This window comes from Nothobranchius furzeri, chromosome 16 (assembly GCF_043380555.1).
Source record: "Nothobranchius furzeri strain GRZ-AD chromosome 16, NfurGRZ-RIMD1, whole genome shotgun sequence".
NCBI lineage: Eukaryota > Metazoa > Chordata > Actinopteri > Cyprinodontiformes > Nothobranchiidae > Nothobranchius > Nothobranchius furzeri.
This window is the reverse complement of record NC_091756.1, coordinates 28679330-28696665: the sequence shown is the minus strand read 5'-3', so window position 1 is coordinate 28696665 and position 17336 is coordinate 28679330. Positions and strand designations below refer to the sequence as shown.

At 44.9% G+C, this 17336-nt stretch overlaps 2 protein-coding genes across 4 annotated transcripts in view; one reads left to right on the top strand and one right to left on the bottom strand.

Moving 5' to 3' along the window:
- LOC107388196 (cilia- and flagella-associated protein 337) overlaps nucleotides 1-15370 on the bottom strand; it is a 28774-nt gene extending 13404 nt beyond the window's left edge. The window contains exons 1-9 of the mRNA XM_015963615.3: nucleotides 15123-15370; nucleotides 14253-14484; nucleotides 7905-8051; nucleotides 6958-7080; nucleotides 5399-5570; nucleotides 5275-5321; nucleotides 4781-4918; nucleotides 4475-4657; nucleotides 1739-1930 (exon numbers count right to left, since the gene is read on the bottom strand). Of these exons, the coding sequence (XP_015819101.1) occupies nucleotides 1739-1930; nucleotides 4475-4657; nucleotides 4781-4918; nucleotides 5275-5321; nucleotides 5399-5570; nucleotides 6958-7080; nucleotides 7905-8051; nucleotides 14253-14484; nucleotides 15123-15193 (1305 nt within the window). The 5' untranslated portion in view covers nucleotides 15194-15370. The remainder of the gene's footprint in view (nucleotides 1-1738; nucleotides 1931-4474; nucleotides 4658-4780; nucleotides 4919-5274; nucleotides 5322-5398; nucleotides 5571-6957; nucleotides 7081-7904; nucleotides 8052-14252; nucleotides 14485-15122) is intronic.
- A 1702-nt stretch (nucleotides 15371-17072) lies between these two features.
- Nucleotides 17073-17336, top strand: part of LOC107387538 (myoferlin) — a 48099-nt gene continuing 47835 nt past the window's right edge. For 2 of the 3 annotated variants that reach the window (XM_054749051.2, XM_054749050.2), the window contains exon 1: nucleotides 17074-17275. In XM_054749051.2, coding sequence (XP_054605026.1) covers nucleotides 17188-17275 — 88 coding nt within the window. In that variant the 5' untranslated portion in view covers nucleotides 17074-17187. Of the gene's footprint in view, nucleotides 17276-17336 lie in introns of all 3 variants that reach the window. The other variant, XM_054749052.2, reaches the window with a different exon arrangement.

Below are 17336 nucleotides of genomic sequence, written 5' to 3'. Positions count from 1 at the left end.
TCTTTAAATAATTTGTAATGGATATAACCTGGGGCTTGGCTGAAAACTATCGCTGGAGTCTCTACTAGCACAAGGCTGCCGATCATCTGGCAGGGAGGCAGATCCTGAGCTTTGCTTAAAAAGGGGAGCGCACAGGTGCAGAAGGGAGACAATCAGCAGGGCTCAGGTGAACTGTGTGAAGCTGATTAGTAACAGGAGGACTGGCAGAAAGGCATGACAGGCATGGCTGAACAACGTGGAATCATTACATAATTGTTCTAAATAGGCTATTAGAGGGTGCATGGAGCAAGACTTATGCTTGGTTTTGAGGAGATTCTGATCCACCATCCGGCGCTTCGGGAGGGGAAAGCGGTGCACCATCAACACTGTTTATAGTGGTGAAGGTGTGCTGCTGACCTAGACTCAGGACGTTGTGGATCGGGGGGCAGAGTACTTCAAAGACCTCCTCAATCCCACTGGCACATCTTCCAGTGAGGAAGCAGAGTACAAGGACTTTGGGTTGGACTCTCCAATCTCTGGTTCTGAGGTCACCGAGGTGGTCAAAAAGCTCCTTGGTGGAAAAGCTCCAGGAGTGGATGAGATCTGCCCGGAGTTCCTTGAGGCTCTGGATGTTGTAGGGTTGTGTTGGTTGATGCGGCTCTACAGTGTCGCATGGACATCGAGGCAGTCCCACTGGACTGGCAGACCGGGGTGGTGGTCCCCTGGAGAGGAGGGTCCGTTGGATTGTTGAACGTCGGATTCAGGAGGAGCAATGTGGTTTTCGTCCTGGCCGTGGAACACTGGACTAGCTCTATACCCTTAGGGGGTCCTGGAGGGTGCGTGGGAATTTGCCCAACCAGTCTACATGTGTTTTGTGGATTCGGAGAAGACGTTTGACCGCGTCCCTCAGGGGGCCCTGTGGGGGGGTACTCCGGGAGTATGGGGTACCAGGCCCTCTGATATGGGCTGTTAGGTCCCTGTATGACCGGTGTCAGAGCTTGGTCCGCATTGTCGGCAGTAAGTCGGGCTCGTTCCCAGTGAGAGTTGGACTCCGCCAAGGCTCCTCTAAATCTGAGACCATGGTCTTGATTCAGAAAAGGGTAGAACGCCTTCTCCGGGTCAGGGATGAGGTCCTGCCTCAAGTGGAGGAGTTGAAGTATCTCGGGGTCTTGTTCACGAGTGAGGGAAAACTGGAGCGTGAGATCGATAGGCAGATTGGTGCTGCATCTGCAGTGATGAGGGCGTTGTACCGGTCTGTCGTGGTGAAGAGAGAGCTGAGTCAGAAGGCGAAGCTCTCGATTTACCTGTCGATCTACGTTCCTGCCCTCACCTATGGTCATGAGCCTTGTGTAGTGACCGAAAGAACGAGATTGAGGATACAAGCGGCCAAAATGAACTTTCTCTGCAGAGTGGCTGGGCTCTCCCTTAGAGATGAGGTGCAACACTCTGTCATTTGGGAGGGGCTCGGAGTAGACCCGCTGCTCCTCCACATCAAGAGGAGCCAGTTGAGGTGGCTCTGGCATCTGGTCAGGATGCCGCCTGGATGCCTCCTTTGTGAGGTTTTCCAGGCATGTCCAACTGGGAGAAGACCCAACGTAGACCGAGGACACACTGGAGAGACTATGTCTCTCATCTGGCTGACCTTTTTGAGATATTTTAACCTACATCACTGTTGTCAAACAAATTAGTTTGCTGATCTGAAACTAAAGAGTAAAAACAGGAGGAATCTGTAAGATTAACATCATGCATTCACACTCACAGAATCTCTGGAGTAGCTGAAGATCTGATCAGCAGCTTGGTAGATTGCAACATCTAACACAGCAGTGTGGTGACCCAGCAGCATCCCTACAGGGCTCAGGGTCACATACGAGGTCCACACTCTTAGCTTTCCATCACGGCCTCCTGTGACGAGCAGTTGCAAAGAAGAATCGTAGTCGAAGCATTTAGCTCCCTGAAAGGAGACAAGACCAAGAAGCAGCTCAGCAGACGGGACCAAGTCAGGATTTTGTATTAAGTTCCAAGTGTTATCCTCAAATCCTGAGTTAAGTCTCAAATCTGAAACATCAAATTTCAAGTCGTTTTTGTTTTAAAAACAATGTTGAACCTGCATCTTGTTCTTTCAGCTCTCCTTCTGGGTGGTGAGACCACGGCACACATGATTCTTGTGATTGACCAGCACAAATTGGACACCCCTGGATAAACTTTTATACTATGCAACACTTTAATATGTTCTTAAGTAAATAGCACCAAGTTCATTTCCAGATGCCCACTGTTGCTGCTGGAGACGATAATAAAAAGCCTGTTTACCGTCCACCTGAGTTAATTAGCTGCCTGTTATTCTGGGAAAACACGATTTTAAAAGGACAAAAACAGCATACATGCTAAAGCCAGACACAGTCAGTAACATAGCCTGGAGGACATGTGCTCATAAGGTGAAGATAGCTAGTTTGTTCTCGTAACAAAAAAGGACCATCTACCAAAGTTAGTTTTTCTACCTTCAGCTTTACATTTGCACTGAGTTTATTTTATTTTTTTTTTGTAGTGGACGTAACCAAAAGAAATAACTCTGGGGTGCATAAATATCGTTAGCAGATGCGTTAGGATGGCTTTTTCTGGCTGTGCTGCAGCTCTCACACACACATAGTCTACAGATAGACATCTCTTTTTGTTAATACAGAGGGTAGAAGCAGACCAATATGTTCAATTATTTCTATGTCAGCCATCGGCCAAAATTACTTTTAAAAGCCGATAAACAATAAATAAATCAGGCACCTGTTTGGCCAGCTGCCACCACTACCAGACCCCTACACACCGTTTTAAAAATGTTTAGAAGTTCATTAAATATTAAGAGATTTATTTACTTTTTAAATTCATTTTTCACACTCAATGTGCTGCTAAAACATATGTGTGTGTGTGTGTATGTCATGTGTGTGTATGTCAGCCTTCATAATTGGCTTTAGATATCGACCATCAGCAACAAAATTCTTTCAAAATCGGTATCGGCATCGGCCTTAAAAAACCATATTGGCCGGCCTCTAATGGAGGGAGTGACATGACTTAAGGAGGAGAACTTTGACATAATAGATGTTTCAAAGTTGATGTTTAGTAAAATGTCGACTTTTCAAAGGGACTTTACGGAGTTTTGAATTTTTATGCTCGCGATTGCCCTCTCAGGCCAAAAGCGTAACGGCAGCTTCAATAGTTGGCTCGTGCACGAGGCGCGCATGCTGTACGTGCACACTCCTTAACGAAAATAACAGCTGAGACAGTCCCTTGTGTGTGTGTGTGTGTGTGTGTGTGTGTGGCCCGGAGGACAGACAGGAGAACACACAGCTAATTAATTAAATAATTTGGTTCTGTACCTTTCTCTTCAGCACAGCCCACAAAGGTTTATGATGGGTCAGTCCTCCTGCATGCTCAGATCATGCCATTCCCTTGCTTGAAAAATTGTTCCAAAATGAAAGTTGAACCCACATCTTTTTTATCTGTGAATTCAATGCCATTCGGCGAGTCTCAAATAAAAATTTGGGCATCTTACTGTAAAAAATATACCATTAATGTAAAAAAGAAACTCTAGCAAACTATGTTCATACCCAAAATCAAACCCGGGTCTGCTGCACAAGAGTCCAACGTCTAACTAGATGAGCTAAAGCACCAATGATGTCTTGGGTATCTGTAATATGTATATCCTTGATTACAGCTAAAACAACGTTCAAAGAACGGTTCGGAGCAAAAATGGCTATTTTGTTGCTAATTTGCAGGAAATATCTAGAAGAAAGTAGCTAAGGGTCCTCAGAAATGTAGCTAGGTTCATCTCTAGGCGTTATGAACAGCGACAAAGTTGCTGAGTTGGCACAACCTCTCTCTCTGCTGCTAAAGCAACTGATAGCAAATGCTACGGGCTATGCCTGAGCGTGAACGCGCATGAAGCAGCCTGCTCGACCCGAGCAGCTCTCTTTTTCTGTGATTTTACAGAAAAAACAGGCAATCACAGTAAAAATGCCAGGGCTCATTCTACAGGACCAGCACATTACAGGAGAATGTATGAAGAAGACATTTATTATTTCTATACATGTTTTGGCTGTCAAGCTTCCATAATGCCCCTTTCAAGCCATAAAATTAATGACTTGTTTCTGACTCAAGTAGTCATGTGACTCGAGCCCACACCTCTGCTGCTCAGCTGTTTAAACTCTCTTCTCCATGAGAGTCACGATGTCCAGACAGTTTATTGGGTTATAAACTTTGCATATTTATTTAAATAGCCCTTGTGAGGAAAAGAAAACATCACCACCGTGTTAAATAATGTCTCCTCCATCTGTTAGCACACGCCGGCCTCACTCACACGCTGTAAATGTGTAACTCAGGTCACATTTGCTCTTCTAGATCGTTGTTCAACAGCTGCAAAAGCTTGTTTTCAACCTCAGCCCTCATTTTCAGGTCAGTGTCACCTAACCCACACTGACACTATACACTAGACAAGAGATAAGCAAGTTACCTGTGGGATTTTCCATGTATAAGGCTTTTGCCTTAGTGACACATTCATAAAGACTACTGATGTGTCGTCGCTTTCTGATGATGTCATGATGACATTAGAATCAAAAACCACTCTGTTGATTGGTTCCTGGTGGATGTGGGGAATGTAACGATGGGAGACCATGCTGCTGTGTTCACCGAGGTCCTTTTGAATAGAAAATCCAATGAATTTGATGGTTTGTAGGGGAAAAAGTAGAAGAAATGAATGAGTATCAGAGACAGCAGAGTTCAAATTGGCTTCCACAACAACCTGGCTCAGTTTACCTACTGGAAAAAAGATCCTTTGAGGGCCATTTTCTTTCCTGGGTGGACTCTTGAACAGACCTTTAAGTGGGTTCAGGAACCACAAGAGATGGACTCCTCCTTGTTCGTCTCCGAGCATCAGCAGTGGATGCTCCTCTGGATTCTTGGGAAGAAAAACTACTAATATTAAAATCGAGAATTAGTCGATTCCAGAGCTAATGGATCCAATTAGCTCCATTTTAATATATTGTATTTCTGGAAATTTTAAATATGTAAAATTTATAAATATTTACTATCATAACTGTTATTTATGAACAATGGTGGTGATCTACTTTATTCTTAGCCTTGCTGAGACTATCCATTAGCATATCAATCCGGTAGGATATAAATGCTGTTTTCTTTATGAGGATGAGAACCAAAGAAGATATTACTGAGAAAAAAAGTAAATTTTTTTTTACTTTTATACAGAAACACATCAAAATGACTAAAGAAACACTTTGATTACAGATACGATCCTACCTGAACGTTCTCAGAGTAACAAAGAGCAGTTGGTACGCAGAAAAACCCTAAACAGTAAAGAACCTTTTTAAAGCAACTTTCTTTGTTTAGTAATTTAAAAATTCTTATATTGAAGTGAAACTACCAAACAAGTGCACATCCTCAGACACGGTGGTTGAAGAGATGCTGAAAAAGTGCAAATCCCTGCGGTTGGTTGCTACGGCAACCATTTGGCAGCTACCCATATAAGCGGCATCAGTGGTCCAGCCTCTGAACCTCGTGGTGTTGGCGACCTCCTCTGTCGGGTCTCCTGTGAGCTGGTCCAGAGAGAAATGTGTGTGTGTGTGTGTGTGTGTGTGTGTGTGTGTGTGTGTGTGATTAGTTCATTTGGAACAAATTAAAAAAAGAGAGAAAACATACAATGAATTAGTACATACCCCTCAAGACAAGCTGCATTAATTAATCCTTACAACTGTTTACTAACATATAGGATGAAGTATGAACTTCTAAGACTCCTACCCCCGTAGCCATATTAGCAATAATTCACATCTTGTAAAAACAAGGCATCAAAGCAAAGCAACAAACATTAAACAAACCTTCATGTACTCAACTTCTCTTTTAGATATTGCACAATAATGCACACACTAACCATCTAATGTAGAAAACAAACAAAAATAAATAAAACAAATTAGGAGACAAAAAAAGTTCTACTTTCTGCACAAAACCAGAGCAGTTCTGTCAGATTTGCTCTTCAACTCATTCATTTTGAAAGATTTTTGTTTTAAATTGTTGTTTAAAAAAAACCTGGACTTCTTCATAAAACCTCTGACAGTAAAGTCCATTGCTTCACTCCCTGAATCAACACATAAGGGTTTTTTATAGTCGCCCTTGCCTTCCACGCCACGTTCTAAGGAACAACCTCAGTACGTTTCTTGGTAGCAGTTTCTGCCTTGCTTTACAGAACATCTGTTTGGTATTTTACGGCATTTAGAAATTAAACCTTTATTATGATCAAAAAATCCTGATTTATTATTCTTACTGACCTTTTTGTAATGAAATGTTTGGTTGTACAGAAGTTTTGTGTTACCCCGTACCTCTACACAGTAACTTAAATGGTAAAATGAATGCACAATACCAAGTGGTTTTTGATTTAATATGTTTATTATGAGGTTTTCAGCAGATTTCCATCAATTCTCACCCCAAGAAATGTAATATGAGGCACCCTTTCTACGTATTTGAGTGTTTTTAATATTTACTTTGAATTAGTCTTTCAATCTATTTCTATTAAGAATCATGTATTAGTTTAGCCTAAACTGAGTGATAATTTGTTCATTTTAAACCAAGTTTTAATTTTCTTGATTTCTTACATAAGCTGCTGCAGATAATCTCTCTCACAAATTTACTAGTGTCATCAGCAAATAAAATAAACCTCATTGAATGTGAGGATGTACTGATGTCATTTATGTATAAAACGAACAAATTAGGTCCCAGTACCGAGCCCTGGGGAACTCCAGGTAAAGTCTAAGCGTTCCGACTGGTTTTCACCCATCTTTACAAATTACTGCTTTTCACTTTAACTGTTTAACCAGTCCAGTGCCAGAGCTCTGATTCCATAATTCCAGCTTTCTGAGTACAACCTGATATTAATTGTGTCAAATGCTGTGTGTGTGTGTGTGTGTGTGTTTGTGTTTGTGTGTCACTCACTGTAAAAGTTTTGAGGATGTGTAGGCTGCGGCTCCAGACGCTGATCTGACCTCCTTTACTGACACTGACATAGCGGAGCGGAGGAGGATGGGAAACAGCAACAACACGAACCGTCGCCTCTCGCTGCACAACAACAAGACCATGCTCAGCAAAACATCTTACTGTAGCAATATGAAAATAACTCAGAGCCTGATGCTGAAAGGTGAAACAAGTCTATAACACTTCATTTCTCACCTAGCACAGAAGATAATGGTTTGAATTTCTCAGAGTAAGATCTGTGAGAGCTAACAGCAGTTAACCAGACGGGCAGCAAAACGCTTTCAAATGCTGCAAACTACTCTGGAATAAGAGTTTCCCTCCTTTAAAATGTGCTAGTGTCTTTGTATCCGTTTGAAGAGAATGAGACAAATAAGCAACAGGTTAGCACTCTCGGGGATTTCTGCTGAACAGACTTGAATCACAAAAATGTCTGAAAACATGTTTACAGTTTCAGCAATCACATTATAAAGCTGTTTACATGGATTTCTGTGTAAAATAAGCTGCGTTTCTAGCTAGCACTGCTGCCTCTGATATTTGTTTTTGCCAGAATAACCATGCATGTGAAACTTATTTTAAAAGTTATAACATTATTTACTTATAAAGGACATTTTTCTTTTTCTTTTAAGCCACTGTAATTGTGACTAACTGTTTGCAGAACTCATCTGGATTTATTTGAGCTGAGGTCATTTAAAATATCATCTGTAGGTGACTCCCTTAAAGTGTTTTTCTAAATGTTTTCATCACCAAGTTTTAAAATGTTAGTGATTTAAGTTCTAACAGCAGAACATGTTAATGTTCCTTTAATTGATACCTCCACATTTCCCTTAAACTTTACATCATTTCCCTCTGGCCTCCATTACCCAGCATGCATTTGTAATTAGAAGCTTTGTGCTTGATGCCATATGGACCTTGTTGTGAGAGCAGTGTCTGATCTGAGGCTGGGTGTCCAGCAGAGCTGCTGGGGGATTAAAGGCACGCTGCCTCTCTGTGAGTTCCAGAAACAAGTAGGAGGAGAGCTGCTGCCACTTCACCCGGCCGGTGCAGCAAACATCTACCTGGAGACGGAACAGAAATACAACTTCAGCCCATTTTCATGCCTTTGGTACTCATTTAGTGAAAAATGAACCGACTAGCATGGCTGTTTTTTCCTATGTGCTATCTATGCTGTTGCATAGGGCCCCCAAACCACTAGGGGGCCCCCAAAGCTGCAGTACTGAAACCCTTTAACTGCGGTTGTGCCGATGGTGAAATAAAATGGCTTTCATACTTTACCGTAACTCTTTGACAGTTTGTGCAATCAACAGATTCTGAAAGCTGAGATGGTACTTTCCAGTGGTATACAATACAATACAGTAATGTTACGCAAGTCCCTGCCCGAGAACCAGGAAATAAACAGTCTGCCATGTGCCGTGCTCATAGAGGAGCGAAGGAATTGTTTTGGATGCGTATTTTCAACTTCTGTCTATTCCACTGGTGTAAATAACAATAATTATTTTCAGTAAATTTCCTCCTTTATGTTTTTATTTGGTAATTTTAGATAAAATTTAGTCATATTCGACATTGCTTCGCCGTTTTTTGTACTCGTTCTGTCACCTGTAGTTTTGTCTTTTTTCAGCTGCATTTTTCACGGAGGCTTTTTATTATTTTATACGTTAGAATTGTTTTTGTAAATAAACCAGAAACCAGTAAACCTTCTCGAAAGAGGAAAGTTCCCTCAAAAGTTGTTGATGAGGAGCAAGATGTGCCCACTTTGTTTTTCCATCTGTGCACTAAACCCGTTCCAGTTTCTGTTGTCTAGTATTTCTGCTAATACTATTGCTATACTATTATGCTACTGCTGCTACTTTCAGGAAAACAAAAGATCCATGTATATCTGTGGTTGAGGATTCAGGTGTGGATGAAGATGATTTGCCATCACAGCTGCAGTGAGTTTATCTACAGTTCAAACATATTTCTAGCTGTAGCTCTGTATTTTCTTTTTTTAATAGTTTTCATTTTCTAGTATTTACCACTTGAGTATGTTTTATAAAATCTGATGTATTTATAATTTTAGATATTCTTCTGATGAAGAGCCATCCATCATCAGCAGCAAAAGACAATGTCTGTCATGATCCTGCCATGCCCTGACCTCCATGCACCATCATTCATTTCATCAGCCTTCATGCAGCACACCTGGTCCCCTCATCAAGCTCCAGCCAAGCCCTGTTTCCCCGGCAACCACAGTCAACTCACCATCAAGCTCATGCCACACACCTGCCTCACCAGCTATATATTCCTCAGTCAACCACCAGCACTCTGCCAGATTATTGAACGCTCACGCCAGTAAATTCTCCAGCACTCCAACCTCTGCCTGTATCATAACCTCCTGACCTCATTTCCACGCCTGACCCTTGCCAAGGACTCTGCCTGCCACCACGAACTTCGCCTATCCACGACCACGTCTTTAGCCTGCACCAGGTGCCTGCTTTGCCTCGATCTGGTTTTGACTAACGCCTGTCTTCGACTCTGCGCCTACCTGAATATCACTCTGGTAACACCTCCTCATAGCTCCTTGCTAAAAAAGACTGTTAAAGGGTCTCTCTGTGTTTGGTGTCATCACGGGTTCTCTAGTTCAGTTCATGACACAGAATAATATGGCCATACTTGGACTCGACGCCAACACAGGACTGGGAAAGCAGGAGTTGAGCCAACGTACTGCACAATCCGATCTGTCATGGATCCAGCGGGTGAGTTTCTCACACTCCTTGAGTTCATGGAGCTGGAGAAGGAACAGGAGTCACCTTCCTGGGGAACGCGCATGGCAATCAAGCCACCACCGCACAGAGGTTCCACCCCTTCGTCCAAACCTGCTACGGCAATCCTACACAGCGGGCTCCTTACAACACAATGGCGGCGGCCTTGGAGACCCTCTGCTAATTCATTGCCTTCTCAGATCCAAGGTTTAGCAGCTACGCTGCTCCAATCTCAAGCCCCTCCTGTCTTCATGCCGCTCAAGCCTCAAGCTCCTTCTGTCATCACGCCGCTCCCAGTGGCCGCACCGCATCCACGTCCAGTGGTGGTCCCAGGAGTCGCACCGCATCCACGTCCAACAGGGTCCCACCTCCACCTGTCCAAGAGGCCCCGCCTGTCCAGGTCCAGCGGTGGCCCCAGAGGCCACACCACATCCACGTCCAGCGGTGGTCCCAGAGGCTGCACCGCATCCACGTCCAGTGGTGGTCCCAGAGGCCACACCGCATCCACATCCAGCGGGGGTCCCACCTCCACCTGTCCAAGAGGCTCCGCATGTCCACGTCCAGCGGTGGTCCCAGGGATCACATCACATCCACGTCCAGCGGTGCCTCTAGCCAAGTCAACAGCACCTCCAATCAAGTCTGCGCCAGGTCTGGCGCCTCCCAGGGGTCGCACCGCCTCCCCGTCCAGCGGTGGTCCCAGGAGTCGCATCGCATCCATGTCCAGCGGTGCCTCCAGCCTAGTCAGCAGCACCTCCGGTCAAGTCTGCGCCAGGTCCAGCACCTCCGGTCAAGTCTGCGCCAAGTCCGGCGCCTCCGGTCAAGTCGGCGGACCCACCTCCAGGGATTCTGGTTCTGGCGGTCCCGCCCCCAGCCAACTCGCCGCCTCCAGCCAAGTCAGCGGACCCACCTCCAGGGATTCTGGTTCCGGCGGCCCCGCCTCCAGCCAAGTCAGCGGACTCACCTCCAGGGATTCTAGTTCCGGTTGCCCAGCTTCCAGCCAAGTCGGCACCTTCAGCCAAGTCGGCGGACCTGCCCCAGGCATTCTGGTTCCGGCGATCCTGCCTCAAGCCAAGTCCAGAGCCTCCCACCAAGTCAGAGTTCCCTCCTGCAGCGGCTCCACCTCCAGGCCAGTCGGCGCCTCCAGCCAAGTCGGTGCCTCCGCCTCCAGGGATTCTGGTTCTGGCGGTCCTGCCTCCAGTCAAGTCAGCACCACCTCCAGCGGTTCCACCTCCAGTCAAGTCAGCGGCAGCGCCGCAGCCTCCAGTCGAGTCAGCGCCATCGCCTTCAGCGCCAGCGCCTCCAGTCAAGTCAGCACCAGGTTCAGCACGTCAAGTCGGTGCCTCCAGTCTCTGTTGGCCCTGTCCTCACCCGTTGCCGCCACCCCCCCAGAGCCTCCTGATCCCTGCCTCATTGCCGCTGGCCCCCCAGAGTCTCCAGGTCCCTGGTTCATCACCGCCGACCCCCAAGGGTCCTCGGACCCCTGCCTCCTAAACTCGGCTTTGTTGGGCGCCCTTTACTGGGTCTGCCCTTATGTTCTGGTTTTCTTTCTGTTCTCGTTTCTGGCCCTCCTTCCTGGTCCCCCTCCTCTGGTTTCCTGTGGGCGTCTGGTATCCGCTCTTGTGGGGGGGAAGGGTCCTGTCATGATCCTGTCATGATCTTGCCATGCCCTGACCTCCATGCACCATCATTCACCTCATCAGCCTTCATGCAGCACACTTGGTCCCCTCATCAAGCTCCAGCCAAGCCCTGTTTCCCCGGCAACCACAGTCAACTCACCATCAAGCTCATGCCACACATCTGCCTCACCACCTATACATACACTGTCAACCATGGCTTCCTTTTTTCCACACTCTCTAGCATGGGCATCACAGAGAAAGCACACACCTGGTTGGAATCGTACCTCACAGGACGATCATTCAGTGTATCTTGGCTTGGACAATCTACCATGCACCATCTTGCCACAGGAGTCCCCCAGGGCTCTGTACTAGGACCTCTTCTCTTTGCCATTTACACCACCTCACTGGATGAGATCATTCGATCACATGGCTTCTCCTACCACTGCTATGAAGACAACACCCAGATCTATCTGTCATTTCCACCGGACGACCACACTATCTCTGCCCGAATATCAAACTGTCTCTCTGACATATCAAAATGGATGAAATCCCACCATCTCCAACCCAATCTCTCTAAAACTGAACTACTTGTCATCCCAGCAAAACCATCCATACAGCACAATATCTCAATCCAAAATGACTTCCTATCTCTGGCTCCTTCAAAGGCAGTTCGAAATCTGGGTGTTGTGATTGACGAACACCTGACCTTTAAAGATCATGTTGCCTCTGTTGCTCGTTCATGCCGCTTTGCGCTGTTTAACATACGAAAGATCAGACCATACCTAACACAACATGCCACCCAGCTCCTGGTGCAATCTACTGTCATCTCCCGTCTCGATTACTGCAATGCCCTTCTAACTGGTCTTCCAGGCAGTACTGTGAGACCTCTCCAAATGGTCCAGAACGCAGCGGCGTGTGTGGTCTTCAATCAGCCAAAAAGAGCACACGTCACCCCTCTGTTCATTGAGCTCCACTGGCTACCGCTGGCAGCACGCATCAAATTCAAATTTCTAACACTAGCATACAAAGTCCGAGATGGTACGGCTCCCATCTACCTGAATCCTCTTGCAAAGGCTTGCGTCTCGGCCCGGCCGCTCCGGTCATCACAGGATCGTCAGCTAGCAGTGCCTACACCACGCTCAGGAGAATCCAGACTCTTCTCATGCATCGTTCCACAAATGTGGAATGACCTACCAAGCACTACCAGAACAGGGGCTTCCTTTTCAATTTTCAAGAAACTCCTGAAGACCCTGCTCCTCAGAGAGCATCTTCTAAACTAGCACCCTCCCTGCACCCGTCCCCCTCTCTAATGTCCACTCCTTGTTCCCTCCTCCCCATGACTGATGTCAAGTTGTTGTTGTTATTGTTGTTGTTAGCCTCAAGGGCAACATGCCGATTATCACTTGTAAGTTGCTTTGGACAAAAGCGTCTGCTAAATACATAAACATAAACACATATTCCTCAGTCAGCCACCAGCACTCTGCCAGATTATTGAACACTCACGCCAGTAAATTCTCCAGCACTCCAACCTCTGCCTGTATCATAACCTCCTGACCTCGTTTCCACGCCTGACCCTTGCCAAGGACTCTGCCTGCCACAACGACCTTCGTCTGTCCACGACCACATCTCTAGCCTGCACCCTGTACCTGCTTTGCCTCGATCTGGTTTTGACCCATGCCTGTCTTCGACTCTGCGCCTACCTGAGTATCACTCTGGTAACACCTCCTCAAAGCTCCTGGCTAATAGTTAAAGGGTCTCTCTGTGTTTGGTGTCATCACGGGTCCTCTAGTTCAATTCATGACAATGTCAGAGACAGGATGCTGCTGGAGATGCTCCACATCTTCTGGACTCATGGACAACAAAGTCAGACCCAGGTGCGGCCAACCCATGACACCCAGATTTATCCCCAGAAGAACCCCTGACTATCAGCTGCCTCTCACCACCAGCTCCACAAAATAATCAGCAACAAGTAGCAGAAGGAGGCCATGAAACATCAACAATTTCAGGAGCAGCAGTGTGCACAGGATGAAAACCCTCCAGTGATCTCCACTCAAGGTCACATCCCTGTCCCCTGGATCAGTGAAGAAGGAATGGACAAAGCACAGAGGGCGAGTCAGGGGTGAGGCAGGTACACTCTGTGCAAAAAAAAAAAAAAACCTCCCTGGATGTGCAAAGAGTGCAAGAAAAAGTAAAGTCTGCAGGACAAGAACTGCTCTGCAGAATACCACAACAGCTAAAAACACAGGAACACTGAGAGACAATATCTATGGAAACTCAGACACTGAAAGTTGTACGAATAAATAAATCAATACAAGGTTGTAATACATGTTATGCATGATTTCTGCTATTTCGGATTGTTTTGTTCACTTACATTTTCTATTCAGAAATTTCTGAAGAAAAATAAAATGCTTTATATTTTACAGTTATAACTTACTGTTTTGGTTTAAAATCCCAATTCTAACCACACACCAGCTTTAAACGTTAATAGCCCAATAAAACTAGAGTTATGCTTAAAATAAATAAATCTCAGACCATCAGAAAGATTGTGATCTTGACCACTGTCTTGATACAGGAATCTTTAATCAGTTGTTGTCGTACTTGTTCACATGCAATTAGCCCCTTTATTATGGTGTGTGTAAGATGTGAACACCCCTCCCAGGGTGGAGGTCTGCACTCTGACTGCTTTCTAGTTTGTATTAGTCATATTTCTTGAGTGAGTGTTTAATTTTAATACTGTACCATGTTTTGCTTGCAATTTGTGACAATTCATGGTGTGTTTATAGATCATCAATTGCAGTTTGTCAAAAAAGGGGGGCCCAGAACAATTTCTTGCATAAGGCCCCCACAATGCTAGAAACGGCCCTGCCGACTAGAGACAAATCCCTGACTAATTAAGATAAATCTTTACCTCACTGAAGAATCTCTCAACCCAGGATTCATCAGCACTTGGACCAACCACAGACCTCAGCAGCTCCTGAAATTCACCCAACATTAATCCAGGTTCCTCATCTCTGTTCCCCCCCTCTGTCTTTGGATGCTGTGCTTGTGGTCTTGCTTTCGGACAGATGAAAGCATCTCTCAAGAGCTGCATGTGCTCTGGTCTCAGCTTGTCTGCAGCGCTGGAGCTATCAGCTGGATGCCTGCAGCCACAGGAGCAGAGATTTGCAGGAACATGTTACAGTTGTTAAAGTTAGTGGGAGGTGAGCAGCTTCCCATGCAGAGTTGATCTAACAGTGATTTCATCCTCCATAAGTAACCATGTGTCCATGAAGATCCAAAGACCACCAAACCCTATCAAAGTCATTCAATTGTGTGTTATTTAAAATGTTCTGGTCGTTTCATGAACTTGGTGTATAAAAGCTGCTTTTGGAGAGAAAGCAGCGCCTCTATGTGGCAGGAATGCTACAACACAACTCTGATTTTTACAGAGTAAGTATTTTAAACAAAAAAAGAAATAAATGAAATAAATCTGTTTTATGCATCTAAACCTGTTTTCTGATAAACTATAAGTTGTGTCTACATCCTGGCATTTAGCTGCTTTCACATATGCATTTTTGACTAATTTTGTCCTTAAAATAATAAATAACAATAAAATGAACAAATAATGTTTGTGGTTAAAAGGTTTTTAGTGAAGCCGAAGATCCCACACGTTTCTGGTAAATGACAACAAAAACCAGCAAATGATAAAGACCTCTATGCAGTTAGACCTGTAAAGCGGGTTGATGTTCTCCTCTGATAAAACCAATTAGATTAAGTAAGACCCACATTTGGAACTCACCGTATCCTGGTGTGAGGTACCTCGGTGTCATACAGCCTCCACAGATTCTGGTTGTTTCCGAGAGAGTCCATGGTGAATCAGAAACCCTAACTTTAGCTTCTCTGGGGGGAAGGCAGCAGCCTGAGCCAAGGCCGCTCTGAGATCATCTGAGCCGGAGCATCCAGATCTTTTGTTTCCTGCTCGTCCTTAAACAAAGCTCCTTGTCCTCAGACGGGAACGCTCACATTCAGCAGCCCCAATGAGATCCGTCTACACAGAGAAAGCAGAGTCAACACAGGGAGCTGAGAAGGAAACCATGGAGAAGTGAGTTCCTGTGCTGGGGGTAGCCCAGGCACAGGCGGGTGATTTATCACAGTTAATCATTTAAAAAGTAAACTTATTGAGGAACCGTGGAAAACATTTACAAGTTTGAGTCTTCTACTGAGTTTGACTGAGTTCACATGAGAAAAATACGCAACACCTAATCAGGACAGTATTCAGAAGTACAGTGGAGCCCAAAAGAGTTCAAATAAGAATAGTCTAAAAGGGTTTAATTTGATTTAATTATTGTCAGATGGTTTGCTTGTAGTGAAACTCATTTATTCAAGGTGGCCTCCTGCTAAGATGGAATTTCCTTTAGAACACCTAACACGTTTCAGGAGGCCCAAACGAACTTTGTACATAATGTTTTACAGTTTAACACTTGTTTTGGCTCATTGTTAGTCAAAAAGCTCAGATGGAACATGCAACATTTTTAACACTAATAAGACCATATGGGCTGCACAGTGGTGCAGCAAGAAGGTTCTGGGTTCTAACCCCAACCTGGGGACAGGGAGTTTGCATGTTCTCCTTGTGCATGTGTGGGTTCTCTGCGGGTGCTCTGGCTTCCTCACACAGTCCAAAAACATGACAGTTAGGTTGATTGGTCTCTCTAAATTGTCCTTAGGTGTGAGTGTATGTGCATGGTTGTTTGTCCTGTGTGTCTTTGTGTTGCCCTGCGATGGACTGGAAATCTGTCCAGGGTGTACCCCACCTGTATGCCCGGAGACAGCTGGAGATAGGCATTGATTTAACAGGACATCTTCAATTAGTTGTGCAACTTTATAAAATCTTGTTTTTGATTATTTTTGCATTGTGTAGTTAGAATTTAGATTTTGATTATTTGCATGTTAGTCACTAAATGTTTCTTAAAATGTATTAAAATACATTTTTAATTTAATGTAAACTACTTTTGTTTGATGAGATGTTGCGTTTCTACCAGTGGCGCCCCCAAGGGGTGGCCGGCCACACCAGAGAAGACCAACTCATGTTAATGTTCACACAAACTATAAATTCATAATATTTAATCAGACATAAATGTAAAACCCAATTTAAAAAATCTGAATATAAAAGTAAGGTTTAAATCTAGTTTTGTAGATGTTTTGTGAAAACAGCAACAGGTGAGTTTAATAACGTGTTCTCAAATTCTACAATAAAATTTAAAGTAAGATTCCAAATAACAGTTTGAAATGTCTTTGTAAAGAAATTATGTTCTTTAAATCTGAGGTAAGCGTGTGCATATTGTTTTTTTTTTTAATGAAAAAGAATAAAGGAGCATGCAAGGACACAGGCTAAACTCTCCCAGTCACCGCGGACCAATCTGGTGTGCCACCCCCCAATTTTTCTCTGGCCACCCCATGAAGATTATCTGGGGGGCGCCCCTGGTTTCTACTGATGTCCACCAGATGGTGCCAGAGAAGCGTGTTTAACCAGCACGTGCATCACAATCAGACCGTTTCTGTGTAATGAGATCCCTACAGTCTCCAATCTAACCCAGTTATTATCCGCGCTCACAGTGATCTTTTTGGGCGAACCAGACACCAACAGTTCCGCGGACTCCGCCCGTTTCGGCTCGGTCTCCTCATCCAGGTTCTTGTCTGGTCTGTCCGGACGGCTCCGCCCCCGAGGCCCGCCCTCCCCTCCCAGCGACTCCTCTTACTTCTGCCATCAGCTTTTCTGATCTCTGATGGAACAATGAAGATGTCTAACTTGAACCTCCAGTCTTTCACTTTTTTCATTTAAATCTGAGTGGCTGAAGTCTGGCACCATGCTGCGGGTTGTTGTAGAGTCGGCCAAGAGTCTGCCCAAGAAGAAACTTGGGAGTCCTGATCCAGTAGCATCAGTGATTTTTAAAGGTAGGTCCAGTTTAAAGTCACTTTTAAAATAAAGTTGGAGAAACAAATGTGGCTTCTTTTG